This window comes from Megalobrama amblycephala, linkage group LG8 (genome assembly GCF_018812025.1).
Source record: "Megalobrama amblycephala isolate DHTTF-2021 linkage group LG8, ASM1881202v1, whole genome shotgun sequence".
Lineage (NCBI taxonomy): Eukaryota > Metazoa > Chordata > Actinopteri > Cypriniformes > Xenocyprididae > Megalobrama > Megalobrama amblycephala.
This window is the reverse complement of record NC_063051.1, coordinates 13523782-13544247: the sequence shown is the minus strand read 5'-3', so window position 1 is coordinate 13544247 and position 20466 is coordinate 13523782. Positions and strand designations below refer to the sequence as shown.

Sequence of the window (20466 nt, the reverse complement as noted above, 5' to 3'; positions counted from 1 at the left end):
ATTTCTTGTTGAATTAGGGTCATTTGATGGTTTGATCGGCGATTTCTGTTTTGGCCTGTCCACTTCAAAGAGGTGACTGGTCGGAGCGTGCAGTGCATGCAGAGAGTGCAGGTGAGTGTACAGGGCTGAGAGCTGTGTGTGTGTTTGTGCATGAGTGGGGATTTTTAGGAGGTGGGTCATGCTAGAAGATGTACACAGGAAGATTATTTGATTAGAACTCATGCCACTCGACAGAATGTGATCAAACATCAGGACATTTAGAGATAAGTTCCACTTTGTCCTAGAAGGAATGCAGAATGAGTCAGGATGCTGTCTTAGGGTTAGGATAACGTGAGTACAAAGTGTTTAGAGAGGGAGAATGTAATGAAAATGATGTAACAGACATACAGAAATGTAGTTGCATGCAACCACAATCTGTAAAACAAGTTGCATATTACAAAAAACAAAACAAAAAACACTACAGTTCCCTATTCAGACCATGATGCTGAGAGAGAGATATTCAGCTTGTAAGATCCCGTTGATGTTCTAGTCCCAAGATATGGGATTTTTCACCAACAAGCCACGCAATTTGAAATATCATTCATGTCCATACACTGAAAAAATTTAGTGTAGGATTTACGCTGAAACATGTTTCGCTCAGAAATTGCTCATTTCACAAATAATTACAAAGAAACTGCAAGTAACACTGAATCAAACATGAAATTTTGAAGTAGAAAGACTAAAATAGGATTTTCTTGTAAATCTATTTTTACAGTGCAGTACAAATTATGTTTACGTACGCTTTAAGTTACGTACATTTTGAGTCACGTATGTTTTAAAATTGAACACTTTGGGTAAGTGGTTTGTTCAAAAATCTAACCCTGAATGCAAGTTTAATAGTTGAATTAGCAATTAATTAGTGACTAATCATTTTGATGAACAGCCCTCAGCTGAATATGCCTTTTGACAACTGACCTCATAAGACCACACTGAACCTTACGAAGTTCCACAGTTTCAGTCTGTTTGACACAAATTTCCAAGCAAGAATTCATTTTAACTAAACTGGAATGACTCAGTGAATTCTTACATTCAGAAACCTGCATGTTTCTATATGCCATTCTGTTCTTGCCATTAAAATGTTCAGTAACAATTGTTACTACATGGCAGCTGCCATTCTAGATTTTACTATTTTAATAATTGCTTTTGATTTCATGCCTCTAAGCCTTTCACTGATGATGATTAGTTTGGACAGAAATCTTGAGAAGACGTTTTAACAGGGCCAGACTGAAACTATAAAGCAAAAACCAGAGAAATAATGCCTGATTCAGTGTGGGTCTTTGAGGTTGGATGTTAGATGCATTATTACAAATGAGGAGAAAAAAAAATAATATAATGCACATAACAAGCACTAAATTTTAAATTAAAAAAGGCAGATCCAACAGACATGCATAAGATGTGTGTCACAAATGTTCCAAACACAAGCAAGTAAAGCAGCAAAAAGTTATGTAATACACTTCCTAACAGTCAAACAGACACTCACACACACACACACACTTTTTTCCCCACAATATTCTGATACACACTTCTTATTACAGTATGGTACAAATGTTCACACGCACATTTATACTAGAAACAAAAACAGAAATTTAAATAATAGTAATAATAATAAAAATGCTGACAAACCCTCACACACACTCACGTATTCAAAACAACCACTGGTCCACACATCTGTTACATTTCTTTTTAAAATATATAAACACATATATATGCCATTGTGTAACGAAGACACATGTTCACAAAATCACAAAGGATTATTTTTCTAAATCGAACAGTGCTCTCTTATAGCCTTTGAGAGTTGGTGTTTAAAATTAGTGCTGTCAGTCAACTACAAATTTTAATCAAATTAATAACATTCATTGATTTAGCTGCATATTAATATTTGCTGAGAAAAGTCCCCAAATAAAGTTAATTAAAGCAGTGGGGAATTGTTTTTTTGGAGTTGCAAAAAATACGAAACTGATATTATAAGCTTGAATTGCTTTGATGGTTTCAAAATCCCTGATTACCATATGGGTAAAATTATTATTATATAATAAATATTTTTTATTAAAGGGATAGTTCACCATTCTGTCATCATTTACTGACCCTCATGTTGTTTTAAACCCGTATGGGTTTCTTTGTTCTGTTGAACGCAAAGATATTTTGAAGAACGTTAACCAAACAGTTGCTGGTCCCTATTGACTTCCATGATATGGAAAAAATACTATGGAAGTCAATGGTGTCCAGAAACCATTTGGTTACCAACGTTCTTCAAAATATCTTCTTTTGTGTTCAACAGAACAAAGAAACTCATACAGATTTAGAACAACTTGAGGGTCAGTAAATGATGACAGAATTTTTATTTTATATATTTTATTTTATAATATATATGTATGTTTAAAAAAAAAAACTAAGTGTGTAATGTCACATTTTTGGGTTTTAAATAAATTTCACTCTTTTGAGAGCACTGTCTTATAAATAATCCACTTGGTGACACTTTGCCTCTTAAACAAGAAACTGCTGTGAGCATAAAGCCCAACGCACATTAGCTAACACAACACCAGAGCACAAAGGTCCAATGCATCGTGGCTAATGAAACACCAGAGCACAGAGAGCTGGAACAGGAAGTCACAGCAATGAGACATTAGGGAACTGACTGAAAGCTTCAGGTCATGATTGGCCTTATGTGTCTGGATGTAAGGTCTCCAGGCTCGGCACTCAAAATGTGACTTATCCCTCATATGCCCCATTGTTTTGCCACATTTTGGATGGGCCCTCCTTTGTTAGGCACGGAGGCTACGGCATCTTACTTACATCAAATAATCTCTCTATATACACCTCCTCATTGACCTTATCTCTCAGAATGTCCTGAGAGTGACGGACAAAGGTCACATAGCCATCCGCGACATCCATCCCTGGTTTCTGTGGGAGTCGGAAAAAGGGAAAAAGTTAGTTTTGCATAAAATGGATTTGGAAAGATTTGTAAGAAATATCAGTGAATTTTTAATACTCACAGGGACTTCCACATATTTTGATGCTGCTTTCACCTGAAATGAATAAAAAGTTCCTTCAAGGTGCAATACAATTTTTTTGCTCCTTTTAAATAAGGAATTTTCAGTATATATAGTAAATCTCTATAGTAAAACACTGTCATATTGAAATACAGAAATACATAAACAAAAATGACTTGCACTAGAATTGAAAATAGGATAAGAGATCATTCTTACCGTGAAGGAGAGGAAGGAGGAGAAGAGGGTTCCCTCATCATACCTGGAGATCTTGGCAAGTACGCTCTCCAGAATGGCCACAAACTGATAAGGTGGCACAAAACCAATAACTCAATGACCAAACAATTCAACTAGACTCATACCAATCCAGTAATGTCAACCGTTTTCTCAAAACGTACCTTTGCCACCAAAAGAGAAATCATGTCTTTTACACTCTCTTCAATAAGTTCATCGATTTGAGAGTGGTACTGTTTCTAAAAGGTGGAGACAGGTTTAAATACTTAGGCAAGCTTATACAATGCATATATAAAGACAGCTGTAGCTTGTGTTTTTCTCTGCACAGCTGTTTAAACCAAAGATAATTCTATATAGAAATAGAAAGCATGGTCAAATTCAGATTTATCATAAAGATGCAGATGCCTATGGCCAAATTCATGCTTGTATGTTACTAAATATACTGGTTTACTCATTAAAATATGCAGTCTTGCAAAATAAATACTAACAAGGTTGAACAATCATGAAATTGTAATTAATGGAGACCAAAATATGTATGTACTATTATTTTTCTCATAGTTTTTTGACTCTTTTGGAAAAGAACATATTCTTTATACACTTCCAATTCTATGAAAGTATTCTCATTAACAACTGCATAATGTTATTAAATCTCCGAAAATGTTTCTGGCATTCCTGAGGATGATGTGTGAAAATACCAACATAGATAAAGCTTTTGTCTATCACAACAATCAGAAAAAGTTCTGCCAATTACCTCCTGGCCCATTTCCATTGCACACAGTTTGGCAGACTGGTCCTTGGCGTCCACCATCACATTAAACATGGTGCATAAGGACAGTGGGATGCGAAAGTCTGTGGAACGGCTGCTTTTGGTCAGCTTCGATTCAAACGCTCCCCTGGTGCTGTTGACCAGCAAAGGTTGTGAAATAAAAGAGTCATCTTGCATTAAATTTCATTCATATTTAAAACATGTTTCAAATCTTCATGTGTACCATCAATCATTTTGAGTCTGTTTAGTTACGAGATACTATTTTACCGTTTAACGCTCGTCTCGATCATGTCACTTGACATGAGCTTCATACGGTTATCCAGGTGTTTGGCAAACTCTTCTTCCGGCCAGTGTAGGTCCCTGATGAAGGTCTGTAGGGCATCCAACTTCCAGAACAAATCTTCTGATGTTCCCGAGCCATTGCTGCCAGGTATAATAAGACATTAGATGTCAAGTGTTCAAGATATCCAGGTACTGAGGAAGATGCAGAGGCTCTAAGCTTTTAAGATCACTTTATTTTAGCCATACACCAACTGGCAGTCCTAAAGTTTGACCCTCAGAAATGGAATGAGTAATTTATGAATGTGATTGCACAATCGGTGCATGGCAAAATAAAAGATAGGTGTGTTTACAAAACACATCAATAACCTTGCGTGGTTATTAAACCTTGTAGGACTGACCTAAATTCATGCATAGTTTGCTCTGTCAACTTGCTCTAAAGGAGAGGGGTCTGGGAATGTCATGGTGAGAGAAGGCTTACACGGGTACTGCTGCAAACTAACAGATGGAAAGCAAGATGGTGCTTTAAGGTGAAGCCATCTTAAGATCTAGTAGGAGTAGGAGAATCATTACTCCTTGAAGTTAACGTTAAAGACTTCTCAAATATAGCCTACAATATAATTCTTAAAGGAAATTTAACCCCAAAATGGAAATTCTGTATCATTTTTTCACCCCCATGTCATTTCAAATTCATGACAAAAGATATTTTGAAGAATGTTTTTGTCCGTATAATGAAAGTCAATGGGGTCCAAAACATTGAGTTTCATTGTGTGGACAAAAAAAAAAAAGTGAAAGAAAATCAGACAGGTTTGGAATGACATGATGTGAGTAAACGATTTTTCACTTTTGGGTAAACTATACATTTAAGCCAAAGTATTAAAGTAGGTAAAGGCTCTCTCTCACCACCCATGCCCACCAAGACTAAAGGAGCTCCCGAGATCAAAACACACCATGCAGTCGACTCTGAGGACGCTGCCATCCTGAGTAGAAAGATGTGTTGTAAGGGCCAGGGAAGAGTTAAAACATAAGAGTGAATCATGCTCCTATCTTGGAATTGGTTAGGTTCAAGAAATGAAAATTCAAAATTATAATTTCCTTATTAAAATGTGTATGATTCGGTGATCAACAGTAAATGTGATGCCGTTCTAGTGTATTTGTTGAAAAAGAAGCCCACTCTGATGTTTGAACTCGTTGGGTGTTAGTTTCTACTGCCTTGGATGCCAGCTACACTGAAGTAATGCCTACTTCAGAGCATCAGCTACCAACGCAGTGACAGAGCTACAACCAGGCAGGGAGTTCCACCAACCCACACCCACTGGTACCTTCCACACAAAACAAAACCCAACGTCTCTTAACTTTTTAGAACACCTTTCTGTCTCAGCTATTCTCGAGGAACATTTTTTCTTACCATTGAAATTTCTGATAATTCTACCAGTAGTTCTGAATAAAGAATCAACATCAATCACTTGCTAAAAGAGAATAAAATAGTAGCTAAATATTGAATACAATGGCATTGGTCTGAATTAGGGAAGAGGAGGAATGAGAGGGATAACTAAACTTAAAGACCCCACGATATCAAAAAGAACTATTCCATAATGAGTTGTTTCCTTACAGTTTTAGTCAAAAATTAATAGCTGTCAGTCAATGTGTCTTAGCTTTAAGGCCATCTATAGTACTTGCTATATTGTATAGAATTGTATTTGAATAACAAACATCGGCTTGACTGTAGGTTTGGGTTGCAATCCAGATCTCACCACCACAGTCTAACCTCAATGGCATGCACATTGAGGAAAATGAAGAGCTTTTCAGTTCTCATTTCAAATAACAAAATCACATAAGCCTGTCTGGAACCCTTTGCAGGCTACTTGACATGAGAATGATTCTAGAGACAAGTCATCTTGACTTGTAGTTGTCTTATATACAGCCATGATCTGAACGTCATTTAACTATTGTCAAATTGAGCAAATATCTTGCAGTGCAATAATGCTTATCTGGCGATAAGTTAACTAACCCCACTCAAAACATTTTCATGCCAAGAAGACTTTTAAATGCATCAGATCTCAGGTAAATGCATTGAATACACACTCAGAGTCATAAATAGCAGCCATCCAGGACGGAGTGGAAAAGCTAGGCATTTGTGGAAGGTTAACAGATAGTCCTGCTACTGGCACGGGAAGATTTGGTACTTTGGGAATTTGGAGGTTCACATTTGGTAGATTCACATTGGGCAGATTACTTGTTAAACTCCTGCAGAAACAGACAAAAGAAACAAAAAAATTCCATAACAGTGGCAGTGTGGAATGCTGCAAATAAGCAATGTAAGACATACAGTACAAAAATAGAAACTGAGAAATGGAAAAGACCATCTTTACACATAAAGAGCAGACACATAAAAACTGGTCATTAAATGTATGGAGGGAATCTACAGCACATTTAAACAGAAGACCTGAGTAGAAAGAAACATGTGGTCAATAATATAGATAACAGCACAATTATATAAAAAGGAAGTAAAAGCTGAATTTTTCCACAGCAAGAACAAACAGCAGCTTGAAAGATTATAGGACGATGGTGGGGTTTTTACACATACAAACAGACAGCAAACAAATGAGGGAAACCATACTGACATATTTCTCAAGGGGCATCAGCTTAATTGACAGAAGAGTATTGTGTTAGGCTGGGAATATTTGACTAGGCTGTATCTTTTCTAAAGATAGCAGGTCATCTAAATTGTGTTATCTGTTCACTGGGATCTGGTTCAAAATCATTAAAATCAACATGCAAACCAAAATCAAGCATGACAGAACAATTGATTAGGACATAAAAAGCATTTTTTTTAAAAGCACACAATATGAGGGTTAGTTCACAAAAAAAAAAAAAGATGGAAACCGGCAAGACACTGACTGAAGACTATCCTGATAGATTGTGGATTTGGTGAACTTCCTCTTATGTTCAGCAGCTTTCTCATGTAAGGCATGGTTAAGGAGGTCACTCTATTTAGAAAAATGAATTATAATGGTTCCAATTGCGTAAACAAACTGCCGTTAGACTTTACCTGGATACTAAACTGTTTAATTCAATGAACTGCATAGATTTTGCAGAGAACAATATCCGTCAAAGGTTGAGGATATGCCTGCACCTGCTATCTCATGTATATTTGATTTTTGATTTTTTTGGTGATGTTTTTGTCCTGAAAGGCCCTGGCTCCCGGTCACCTCACACATTGTTGAGAAAGTGGTGTCTTACTTTACAGGTTCCCATGACTCCCGCTCAAATCCCCTGTGAATGGACTGAGCGATGGAGGACTCCATAAGATCCACATATCGCACCACAAGAGGGGCGTAAAGGTCCTGCAGATGTTTGTGAAACTTTCCATTACACAGGTGATCTGTAAAAACAGGAGAAAATACCAAGCTATGACAATTTTGAGAAGAACATACCCAACTTTTACATTATCATAGCCATTTTAACCAGAATTATAATACTTTTACTTTCAGAACTCTTAACCAATGGCGCTTTTCCACTGTGTGGTACGACTCGGCTCGCTTTGCTTATCCACTGCAGTTAGTACCACTTCAAAGTGGGTGGGATTATAGACTGATTGTTATAGTTGCGCCGCCTCTACTGCCATGGATCCGCTCCTTGGCTACCAACGAGAGGAACGTCTACTGACCATGATTCAGCCATTTCTTTTTTTCCAAGTCGTTTAAAAAAGTAATGCGAACAAATTATAATGCTGCTATAATGCGGGTTTGGTGCCTCGTGTCGCAAATCTAATGACGCTGGTAGTATTGATTCTCTTTAACCAATCAGTGATCTGCTGTGTTTACACGTCACGTTTTTTAGTATCAGTACGGCTTGCTTGGAACCTCGGTGGTACTATTTAAGCGAGCCGTACCATGCAGTGGAAAAGCGCCACAAGTGATGGCAGAAGTGCTTACAGTCGGCACGGAGAAAATCATTTAGAAGTTGAAAGAGTGGGAAACTGTCCCAGCTCTCAGGAGACTGGATCTCAAGAGCAGCATCCATATCAACACCGTAGAGCGACAGGAAGTTCTCAGCGTGTTCCACCATCAGGTCTGACCACCATGCAAAGGCCTTGATAGTTCAGGAAAGGAAGAAAGAATGGAAAAAGTAGCAGAGAGTTAGAAATCATAAGTGTATAAGGTAAGCTCGGGCAAGAAAAAGATTGTAAACTGGTTAAGAGTCCGCCATATGAAATTTCACACATTCACTTTGTAATCATTTTTAATGGCCCTTCATTTGAGCCATAAGTGCTTCATATTTTGCTTTAGTGTTCGAGGTCATAATGTTAATTAAATAGATAAGGCATTCAAATAACCAGTTTACAAGGGTAAAGGGCTGAGGTAAAAAGTTTAGCATTATGGACTTTGAAACTGAACTTAGATTAAACCATTTGTAAATTTGCAACACAGAAAATTCTACTATGAAACCAAGTCTAAACATTGTGAAAAACATTTCACCATAAGAAGAAATTTGTGAATATTCCATTGAAAGTTGCATATCTCAAGAATTCTGAGGCCCTCTGAATTAAACATGTTAATCAAAATAAGAGAAAAACTAAAAACTCCTTTAATAAGAGGGCCTGTCATTCAAATCTAAAAAATTGCAATACACCAAAAATCTTGTGTTGCAAATGTTTGTATATTTGTGACCAGAGGTCATTCAAGTTTTCCTATATCAGGTCAATTCCCAGTGGAGTCAAGATGCCAGAGGAGGTGCAGTTCTCATGCAAGTGAGGTAGAAATCCCTGCATGCTTTTGCCCTCCAAATGGAAGATGTAGTTCAACCGTTCACATCACTGCATCCCTACCGTCGGGATGGGGATGTGTCTTGCGATCATGCAACATTGCCGTCCCTGACACGCCAAAGACTGCAAGCAAGCAGCAGGCTTCTTTACTTGGCAAAGTAATATGGTTTGACGAATATTTCTCCTTTAATCTCTTAAAGTGACCATAAATTTTGGGCCTGTAGTGAGGTATTGAGCAGGAGTTTCTTGGATCAATCAGGCTTACTTGCAGTCTTGGCATAAAACGCTTTTCTTCTAATTAAAACAACCGACCAGTGATAAACCCATTCAGGGATCTGATCAGCCTTTTTAAGAGGCTTAATCCTTCCCTTTGGTTGCATGCTATGTCCTTTTTTACCCCTTTAAACCCACAGCTTCAAAGAGCCTCGAAACATTTCCCCCAAATCCGCTCTGCTACAAAGGGATAGCAAGCTCTAACACCAGACTTACCATAGCACTTACCTGAATGCTTCATAATTAACTCTTGAAAAAGCTACTTGGGTCATAACATTAGCATTTAATATAGCATTTGCTAGTGTAGCAGGGCAATGCATATGGCTGAGCTTAACCAGACAGACAAGTAAAAAAGTGGGGAAAAGAGCGATAAGAGACACCAAATCCAAGCAACTCATGAATCCTTCCCCAAGGCCCTTCTTGCTAATCTGGGAGCGCTGGGTAGGTGTTAACATTAACATACTGATTGAACGCAATAAAAAAAAAAAAGCTTTACTGTAAATTAAAATCAGCAAGAGTGGTCCTGGGAAGAGGGCTATGTTATGACATTGGTTTGGTCATTTTGAGGGGTTGTTAAGTCCAAGTTAGAGGTCTTCACGGGTCCACTTCAATCAGAAAACTCGACGTCTGACCCAAGACCTGAGCAGGTTCGGGTCCAAAACTTTAGCGAGTGCCTTGGACACGGGTAACGTCTGATAGTAGTAGTCTCTGGTCTTAAGTAATTTTCATTAAATCTGCTTTTTCAGAATTGACCAGAGAAGAACATAATTTCTTTTAAAAAATTGCCAACTTTCCATTATTTGTTTCATTCGTTTAACAAATTTTCATTGCTCACCCAAGTGAAAAAACTTTGTACTGTTGCCAGATATCAATTACACAAAACTATCTAAATGCAGTTTAATAAATAAATAAATAAATAAATCAAATTAACAAAAATTAAACCATAACTGTATATTTTCATCCACAGAAAACATATTCTCCCACATTTGTGATATACACAAGGTATAGTCTACATTATCTGGCAACATGGCTTAACAATGTAACTAACGTAAAACAGAGAATGAATTTCATCTACATAAGGTTGGAAGATGGTAATATTTTTAAATCTACAGTACACTTGCCCTTGTGTTTCTTATTTGTTGTCTCTGATTTTCGCCTGTGTCAAACCAGGTTGAAAAAGTAAGCACTCGCCACTGGCATGCAGGGCTGCGAGCATGTGTAGACGTTGCTGCCTGTTACATTGGGGTCTATTCGGGTTTGAAAGGAAATTGTCATCAGGTTGCGTCGAACTCTGGTCTAATTTTATCAGGTCTGTTTCGGTCGGATTTTCCTTTTTAAAAAATTCATTTATGCAAGTCGGGTTCAGAAAAGAATTGATTCGGGTCGGGTACAGATCTTAGGACTTGAGAAGACCTCTAGTTCAAGTACACTAGCAGAAGGGAACACATCTAATTGGGAAAGGTTAGGGTGGCACAACTAGTGTGGCAGGTGGGTAAACATTCCCCCCTGGAAGCAAAGGAATCATTGAGCATTGACCTTGCCAGTGGGGGACGCAAGCCTTTCAAGAAATTTGAAGGGAGACTTGACAGGCACAATGCTGAGGAATTAAGACAAACCCACGTCGGACGCGGCAATACATTCCCTCACGTTGTGAGGAATGGGACATTACAGGGGAAGGGAACCCTTCATAGCTCATGCACAAGCCAGTAAGGGGCTTTTTTCATTGCATTCATTTGAACCACATACCTCTTTTCCCTGCAACAACACCATGGAGTGAATGGTGAGGAAAAACATGAACATGTAGAGAGTGATGTATGTGCAAAGTGTTGATTATAAACAATTTTTTTTTTTCCCAAAATTTTGGATAAAAAGTCACATTTGCGAGATTTAAAGTCACAATAATGAGAAACAAAGTCGCAATGGTGAGATTTAAAGTCAAAATTGGGAGATATTTTTACTCTAAGGTTGAAATGGCCCTCATATAGTTATATAATATGATGCTACCAGTTGGGCAGCAATAAAGTTCTAGCATTGTAGTTTCACAAATGTATGATTTACAGATGGTTCTATCATAATGTCTTTAAGATAAAGTGCTTAAACTCAAATATTTTGCTCATTTGTTCATTTTGATCAGTGTGTGTGTGGGGGGGGGGGGGGGAGATATTTCATTTCCCAGAAATCCAAAAGAGACCAAAGCTAAACACTTTATGTCAATTCCATCATGTTCTTTAAGCATCGCCTTGCCCCATCAACCCAGACATAACAGAAAAGCCCTTAACTGCGTGAATCGACATGCTTGAGGGAAAAGGTACACTATGTGATGACAACTTAAGAAAAAAAGAAACATGATACTGTACCGATTGGTCTCCTGTACTTGTGACCGCAGCCTGTTAAGCATATTCAGAAAGATAGAGTAAATCTATAAATCTCAGGAAGACCATGGATTTCCTAATACTTTAAAATTGCATCTCGGATAACGCCAATTATGCATTTGTTCTTAGAGTAGTAACTGTTGAAACAGGTCAATTATTTTCATAGGCATTCCAAAGGAATCTATCTAACATTCAGAACACAGAAACAATCTGTATTCTGAGGCTTTCTTTAGAGTATAGATCCAGGGAAAGTGGTTTAGAGACCTGGATCTCACGGGAGAGTGAACTCTTGCTGTTTCACTAATTTACACTAATACAAATTGCACTGTGCAAACTGCACAGCTGCCTGTTTTGAAACAGAGGAGCCACTGGTCCTTTTAAATCAACCCTATTTTATACCAGATAAAGAAAAAAAGAGAGTGAATGTAAGGGAAAGAGAAAGCGAGTCCAGGCTCACCTCTGCGTGGTGGTCCTGGTTCTGATGTAGAACCTCAATGACTAACTCCGCCAGGCGGATGACATGCTCCAGTTTTTTAGCAGGTGTAGCTAGGTTAGCTACATTCTCTGGAGCAGAATGGTGGGGAGAAGAGGGACAATTAATATTACAGTGGTTGATTCATTTATTTATTCTATGAATCTATGATGTCATGAGCACTACAATGCAGTTTGAAGAAGCTAAGGTCATAAATACCTGAGCATGCAGAAATGACAACACTGTTGATGACACTCATAACACTTCAAGAAAAGATGCCTAACTGATGTCAGAGACACTAGAATGCTCCTCTAAATCAGTTATTTGTAATCTTTGAGGCAAAAAAAAAAAAGCTTTCAACTAAATTGGGGTTCAAAAGTCTTGAGACCACAAGCGGTTCTTTTTTGCATTTTTCTGATTTAATAAACATTTCATCATTACAAATGATCAGTGTTGGGGAAAGTTACTTTTAAAAGTAATGCATTACAATATTGCGTTACTCCCTAAAAAAGTAACTAATTACGTTACTTCGTTACTTTTTATGAAAAGTAATGCGTTACTTTACTTTTGCGTTACTTTTTCTCACCGGGGCTGGGCTTGCTTGTTTGTTTGTTTTTTAATAACAAAAAAGTTCTATTTTTGGCAAAAAAGGCCCTTTCACACCAAAAGTGAAATCAATAAGCCTCAGGCTGAAGGAAAAGCATATTTACACCTGTACAGTAGAGGGCGTAGCTCAAACGAACCTTTCAGATGTGCTGCCGTTCTGGATTTAAGAAGAATAGGATACAGGAGAAGGAAGTTCTAGTTCTTATTTCTAAATCTAATCTAAAGTATTTCTGCTTATTAGTATGGCTGAATTAGATATATTGAAGGTCAGCAGCAGAGACATTGGTTAATAATTGAGATTAAATACATAAGGTATATTTGTGTAATTTAATATAGTGAATTATTACAGGTTTGCAAAAATTCTGAGATTGCATTTCACTGTTTTTATTCATTTTGAGGAATACTGAATGTTTTTGTGCAAGTGAGATGAGTAAATGCATGTTCACATTTAGTCTAGAACTACAATAACCATCATGCTTACACAGCGCACACAATATCTCTGCACTTTATTTCTCACAACATGGGGACAACATGTCAGTCAATAAATGTGAAAAAGTAACTTGCGTTACTCATTTGAAAAAGTAACTTAGATATTTTGTTGTAAATTGAAAAAGTAATGCGTTACTTTACTAGTTACTTGAAAAAGTAATCTGATTACGTAACTCAAGTTACTTGTAATGCGTTACCCCCAACACTGCAAATGATGACATAATAATTTAGGTGAATCAAAATTAACACAAAATTTCTTAAAATTTATCTTCTGCATTGAAGCAAAAACATCTGACCCTTAAATTTCTACAAAATTGGAACAGAAGAAATCATTTTTGCCATATTTATTTCACATCATAACATTTCCTAAACCCTAAAACTTTAATTCCAGGTTTGAATTCGAGATATTTAATGTGGACACAGACTTTTAGACCCCACTGTATATACATTTAATACTAATACTGTATTTTTATCTATCTCGGTATATTACTATTAATTAGTAGGAGATTTCATTTAAGGCCAACATATGAGAGAAAGAGCAGACCGGATTGTCAGACATATGCAAGACTTTGATGAAATGAGGACATCAGGACACACAATAGTGTTTCTGATTTTAACATATAATCAACTTTTGTCTAAACAAGATGAAATGAATAAGACAGAAAACCAAAAGAAGAAAAAAAAGCTAAAGAAATAAAGCAAAATACCGACCAACTCAGCAATGCTGAGGTCTCCACTGAAGGAGAAAAAAAAAAAAATCTTTAATTTATTGACTGAAATGCTACTTCAGTCTTGAAGGACATTACTTATTTATCATTTTGTCTGACTCTTTAATCTTGGTGTCTAGAGTGTGAAATGTTCACTTTTATGCCATTGATTTATCAGTCTGTTAAATTTGTGGGTTATTAATGGGGTTGTGGGGAACTATACTGAAATTTACTACACTCTGAACCATTAATATCTGATAGAAGCTCATTCTAACTCTTCCTAAGGCCATGATGTCATCAACACAACATGATAAAGTAATGACAATGGATCTAATGATAATCTATGATTATCATTATCCAAATTTCATACTTTATCTATTTTCAATGTGTCCAAAATGTCAAATTTCTAAAACTAGGACTGAGAATTAAAGAAGCGAAATATCTCTTAAATGGATGGTGATTTAGAAAAGTGGTCCTCAACTGGTGGGTTGTGATTCTGATAGGAAAAAACAAAGCTTAATGCAACAAACTGGCTTTCCATTTTGTTGTTGATGTCAAATGTATTGCGTCCAATCAAACTCTACAACACTTTAGAAGAAACTTCATTTGTCACTGGACAGAATCTAGCCAAATTAGACAAAGTATTTCGCATAATTTCAACCTCAAAACTAAAAAATAAAATAAAAAAGTTTGAGGATCATATATTTTGGATTAATATTAATAAAATTCTATTTTTTGTTTTACTTTCCCATGAAAAACTGTTTGATACTTTAGATTTACCACTTGGTGCCCAATGAAACATCTAAATCCTGAAGCAAAACCAGTCGAGAACCACTTATTTAGAAAATCCATTGATGTCAAGATTCAGATATACTTCAGTTATCTTATTCCCAGTGCTTTATTGAGAAACATTTGCAAATCATTCTCCACTCACATTTTAACACATTGAAAAAACTGCCACTAAATATTTGTGAAAGATAGTATTACTTCTTGTAAGTCTGCATAATGTAACACCATTAGGCAGACTGTGCAGTGCTAAAAGGCTCAGTTTCAATTTCTAAAGTCTCAATGTAACGCAAAATAAGTTTTACCCAAATTTTGTGCATATATTTATAGAAGAATACTTTCTTCACAAATAAAGAAGTGCACAAGGGAGGACCTTGTGTCATGGTGTATACAGGACTTTTAGACTAAAAAAAGTCATCTCTGTAATCGTGTCATGTGCATATGCCAGGATGTGTTGAAGGGGACAGGGGATGACGTCAAACATAGCTTCACCTGGATCCTTCTGATCCTTTAGAGTTTTCTCAACTTGAGAGAGAGAGAAGAGAAAAGAGAGTCAGAGCAACATAAAGAGAGGGAGAAACAAGGGAGAGAGAAAAGGGAGAACTGGAGGGAAAAAGAATTATTCCTCAAGGTGGCATGTTTTAGCCCAAAGTCACTGCAGAATCCGTGGTAATTTCACTCTTGGTCACTCTCCAGAGAATTAGTATGTATTGGATATAGAATAATAATAAAAAAAAATAACAATGACAAATAAACACGCATGTAGATATTTACCTGGAACGACAAGAACAAAAACACATAGCAAAGTAGCAACTGAACGACATACTGAACAAAGAGACAATAGCCATTGTTCGGTTGCATGACAAATTGAACACAGCTGTAGTAATCACGAACAAGACAAACTTGTGATGTTGGAACACGTAAGTTATAGCTCGTACACGTGTACTAACTCCTGCTCTCCCGGTAGCTCAGTCACCTGTTGATGAGTCTGGAACCCCCCAGTGAAACCACCTACCACACCACAGTAACGATATACACTCAGACAAAGTAAAATAGCGAGCAAAGTAAAAATGCATTCAAGTCACAAACAGGAGCTTCAACCAAAAATGAACAAGAGGAAGCAGAACGAATGCATCAGTCATGTCGTATTACAAACAGATGGAACATCTCTGCCAAAGAAATTGGAATCGGAACATTACGTATCGTTCTCTACTCAGTGTCTGTCATCTGTATGAAAATGGCAAAACAGAAAACTTCAGAGAAGGGTGCGACATGGAGGGTTGAGTTGATGAAAGAGGTAAATAATGAGGGGTGAGGAGTTGTTACTCACGGATGGTTAAATCCATCACTTGTGTTGCCAAGGAGTAGACAGGATGATCATACATTTCCCTCTTTTTTCCTGAAGAAAAAGAGGATTGCGGCATGCAAGAGTTTGGGGTCAGAGGAAAGGGGGTCAAGGGTTGGGATATGGTGAAGGGATGTCTTGTGTTAAGGGAAGTTCTCATTAAGACAAATAAAATCAGTTTTTGGAAAGGGTTGGATAATACAACATGATTTGATGGTTAAAACCCTTAAACTACAATCACCCTTAAATTCTCACTAAGAGACACTAAAAATTAAGAAAACATTTAAAGGTGCACTACTGTTCAGATGTTTGGGTAAGAAAGATTTTTTTTTCGGAAAGAAATGAATACTTTTATTTAGCAAGAACGCTTTAAATGGATCAAGTGTGACAGTAAAGACTTTTGTATCATTACAAAAAATTCTATTTCAAATAAATGCTGTTCTTTTGAATCTCCACAAGAGTATTAAAGGATTAGTTCACTTTCAAATTAAATGGAAACATACCAGGATTTTTCTCCATATAGTGGACTTCAATGGAGCCCAAATGGTTGAAGGTCAAAATTACAGTTTACAACAATCCCAGATGAGAAATAAGGGTCTTATCTAGAGAAACCATTGCTCATTTTCTAAAAAGAAATTAAACATTTTATACGTTTTAACAATAAATGCTCATCTTGAACTAGGTCTCTTCTTCTTCTCTATTTGAATTCCAGCAGTGTAGACACTGCTAAGTGTATTACTGCCCTCCACAGGTCAAAGTTTGAACTAATTGTTATATACTTGCACTAGAATATTGTATATGACAATTTAGTTCTAACTTTGACCTGTGGAGGGCAGTAATACACTTAGCAGTGTCTACACTGCTGGAATTCAAATAGAGAAGAAGAAGAGAGCTTGTTCAAGATGAGCATTTATGGTTAAAACGTATAAAATGTTTAATTTCTTTTTAGAAAATGAGCAATGGTTTCTCTAGATAAGACCCTTATTTCTCATCTGGGATTGTTGTAAACTGTAATTTTGACCTTCAACCATTTGGGCTCCATTGAAGTCCACTATATGGAGAAAAATCCTGGTATGTTTTCATCAAAAACCTTCATTTCTTTTCGACTGAAGAAAGAAAGACATGAACATCTTGGATGACATGGGGGTGAGTAAATTATCAGGAAATTTTAATTTGAAAGTGAACTAATCCTTTAAGCATCACAACCGTTTTTTAACAAATCAACATTTTGAAGGATCATGTGACACTGAAAATGCATGTGTCTTAAAAATTCTGTCATTATTTACACAAAGGACAATATTTGGAAGAATGTTTGTAACCAAGCAGCTCTCGTCCCCCACTGACAACCATAGTATTTTTTTCCCTACTATGGTAGTCAGTGTCGGGGCGAGATCTGCTTGGTTACAAACATTCTCCCAAATACATTCCTGTGTTCAGCAGAGCAAAGAAATTTATACAGGTTTGGAACAACTTGAGGGTGAGTAAAAGATGACAGAATTTTCATTTTTGAGTGAACTATCACTTTAAAATAAATGCACCGTTAATGACCATAAGAGACTTCCTTCAAAAGCATTTAAAAATCTTACCGACCCCAAAGATTTGAATAGTAGTGTATTGTTCACCCAAAATTAAAACTGTCACTTGAAACACACAATTTTCAAATTCTGACTGATTTTATGCTATTTTTATTGTGTTTTTGTGCTTTTCAAAACCTTTTCAGAGCCGCCAGCCACTTTTGTTGTATGGAAAAGGGCAGCAGACAGTAAGCGAAATATTTCATATGTCTTGTATTAAAGAAAAGAAAACCATGTGCATTTCAAATGACATGAGGGTGAGTAATTGATGACAGAATCATATTTGGGTGAGTTGTTCTTTTAAGGAAATTGTGTCACTTAATTTCATCAGGGAACAAGCAGTCATGGCCCATTAGAGAGGCACACTTGTAAACTGATAATGTGTTCTAAAAGATTGTCAGCCATTTGTACCATTTGTATCAGTGGTTTGTCACCTTGTTCGAAATAAGCGACAGAACCAATGATTTGAGCATTCATTCAGAGAGATGATTTAAAAATATCTTCAAACATCTAAACACAAACATCCTCCTCAAAACCAGCCCACAATGCCTTCTACTCCTGTACAAGCAGAAACCCATCCTTACTGCCCATCTTTTGCTTCTTTTTAATCCTCTTTCACGCTTGTTGCCCAGCCTGGCATTGTTTCATGGACGCTTCCCTCTTCATCTCATTGCTCTTTCCCTCAACCTGTTTTCCTCTAATGGGCTCTTCCACCCTTCAAGCGCTCCTTCCCACATACTTAATTTATTTCACCGCAAGATTCGTCCTCATTCCTGCATTCCTTTCTGTTCACTGACTCATTTTCCTTGTTCCTTTTCCTCCTCTGTAACCATTTCTCTACCCTGATGTCATTTATCATCCTGATCTGAGCCATAATAATTGAAAAGAGAATGCGTGGAGAGCATCTGAAAAATGTCCAATATCCAATCTTCTATGTTATCGCAACACATAGGAAATGGTCAGAAGCTCTTCTTTGTGTGGATTTGAATGCATTTTTACACACAAGTCCACAAAAGGAGAATGGACAAGAAGACATTTAAACTTTTCTTGAAAACGGAGAAAGAAACAAAAGCAGTAATTGACCTTAGAATAAATAAGTATATTATTTCAAACAAGACAGATGCTGCGTAATTCAAGAGTGTGCTCTGGTGTAAAATAAAATAAAATAAAGATTTTTTATGGGGAAAAATTGTAAAAAATAAAAAAATCCCATGTATGTGCTTAACTGTATCCCATCAAAATACATCTATAATTTAAACAAAAGCTTAATTACCCAAACCTAAATTTCTTTTCCTCTCACAAACTGAAAGTAGAAAAATTTACTCAAAGCACATTATTCAAATATGGACCACAGTTTATGCTTTAAATTGATTCAAATGAATGGAAACAGAGTAAAAAAAGTGGAAAAAAGTACAAAAGTTCCCTGCTGGTTCAAATCAACATATAGTTAAGTGCTTTAAAATCATAACGCTGTGAAAGAAGAGGGTAATGCTAGTCACCTTCTACTCTGGCGTAGTCAGTGATGCGCTGGTAGTTAATTTGAGCTGCTTGCTCTAAGCATTTACGAATGACAGCCTTGACTTCCTCCTGTGGCACTGGGGTCACGATGTCCTTCATAAGCACCTGTGAAAAAACACAAATCCAAATTTTTTTTTATCTTGTGACATAAATGTTGTTTTCCTAGTATGAATGAGTCATACTTTTTAAAACTTTTTTTTTTTTTTAATTTGAAATAATGATGCATGGCAGAACAAGTAAACAGAGGCAGGCGGTACTGAACAAAATACCATCAATTGCTTTTCTTTTCCTTCTACTGCTGCTACTCTGAATCAATATAAGCAATGTTGTCATTACCCTCTCCAGCAAAGACAGAGTGGCTTTCAATGCTCCCTCAGGGCGACCAAATGGAAAGCAATACCTACAACAACAAAAATTGCATTGTGTCTATAGAAAATCCTATACACTTATATTTTTGGATGCAATGTCGAGAAAAAAACAGAACGGCGTACATCGGCGGTTCTTAACTGGTGGGCTGAGAACCAAAAATGGGTTATGGAAGCAAGGAAAAACAACACAATGCTAAATGTGAATAATACAGTGCAACTGTTTTAAAGAAACAGATCTTTTGCGGCTGACGTCAAATGCTGAAAACCACAAACAAATCTGTACAAGGTAAAAGACGCACTGAGAAAAATGAAACCACATGCGAGTGTCTTGTTTGATTTGCACAGGCTATAATTTGAGCTCTGTTGTTGAAATCACATTGATATGTTTATGCTCTTAATGGCTGTGCACTTCTCATATTCAGCCTAATACAATATTTGGCCCAGCATTTGTTCCGTGCATTAAGCAAATAAATCAACTCTGCTGTTGTTTATGTGTTTACAAAATTGTCAATTTCACTACTCGGCTTAATAATTTGCATATTATTGGGCCTATCCAGTCCATGGTGATATAATTTTTAATGTATGATTTTAAAGGACATTTTTGTCTACTAAAATTTGAATGAGATATTGGATTGCACTCGATGTTCTTGAAACAAACCAAGAGAACCACTGGTGTACGCAGTCTTCCTGCTATAGCACAGATCGTGAAATGTTCAATAAAGGCCTTACGTCTACATACTCACCTAAAGTTTGTGATCTGATTCTCCAGAAGGACACGTAATCGCTCTTTGATTTCCTCAAAGCGTTCTTTTTCTTCCACCGTTACTGTTCCAAGACCATCAGGCCTATTTTACAAGCAAAACATGCCATTATTTGCAAATTG

General features: G+C 36.7%; 1 protein-coding gene across 22 annotated transcripts in view; it reads right to left on the bottom strand.

Annotated features, from left to right (window-relative positions):
- The window catches only part of cadpsb (Ca2+-dependent activator protein for secretion b), a 91469-nt gene that overhangs the window by 3980 nt on the left and 67023 nt on the right, over positions 1 to 20466 (bottom strand). For 4 of the 22 annotated variants that reach the window (XM_048199499.1, XM_048199501.1, XM_048199508.1 and 1 more), the window contains 17 exons: positions 20327 to 20428; positions 19552 to 19615; positions 19197 to 19320; positions 16109 to 16177; positions 15271 to 15303; positions 12176 to 12282; positions 11704 to 11733; positions 11093 to 11101; positions 8244 to 8400; positions 7549 to 7690; positions 6391 to 6552; positions 4294 to 4449; positions 4012 to 4159; positions 3425 to 3499; positions 3246 to 3329; positions 3033 to 3065; positions 2833 to 2940 (listed from right to left, as the gene is read on the bottom strand). In XM_048199499.1, coding sequence (XP_048055456.1) covers positions 2833 to 2940; positions 3033 to 3065; positions 3246 to 3329; positions 3425 to 3499; positions 4012 to 4159; positions 4294 to 4449; positions 6391 to 6552; positions 7549 to 7690; positions 8244 to 8400; positions 11093 to 11101; positions 11704 to 11733; positions 12176 to 12282; positions 15271 to 15303; positions 16109 to 16177; positions 19197 to 19320; positions 19552 to 19615; positions 20327 to 20428 — 1603 coding nt within the window. The remainder of the gene's footprint in view (positions 1 to 2832; positions 2941 to 3032; positions 3066 to 3245; positions 3330 to 3424; positions 3500 to 4011; positions 4160 to 4293; positions 4450 to 6390; positions 6553 to 7548; positions 7691 to 8243; positions 8401 to 11092; positions 11102 to 11703; positions 11734 to 12175; positions 12283 to 15270; positions 15304 to 16108; positions 16178 to 19196; positions 19321 to 19551; positions 19616 to 20326; positions 20429 to 20466) is intronic. The other 18 variants (XM_048199502.1, XM_048199510.1, XM_048199512.1 and 15 more) reach the window with 12 other exon arrangements.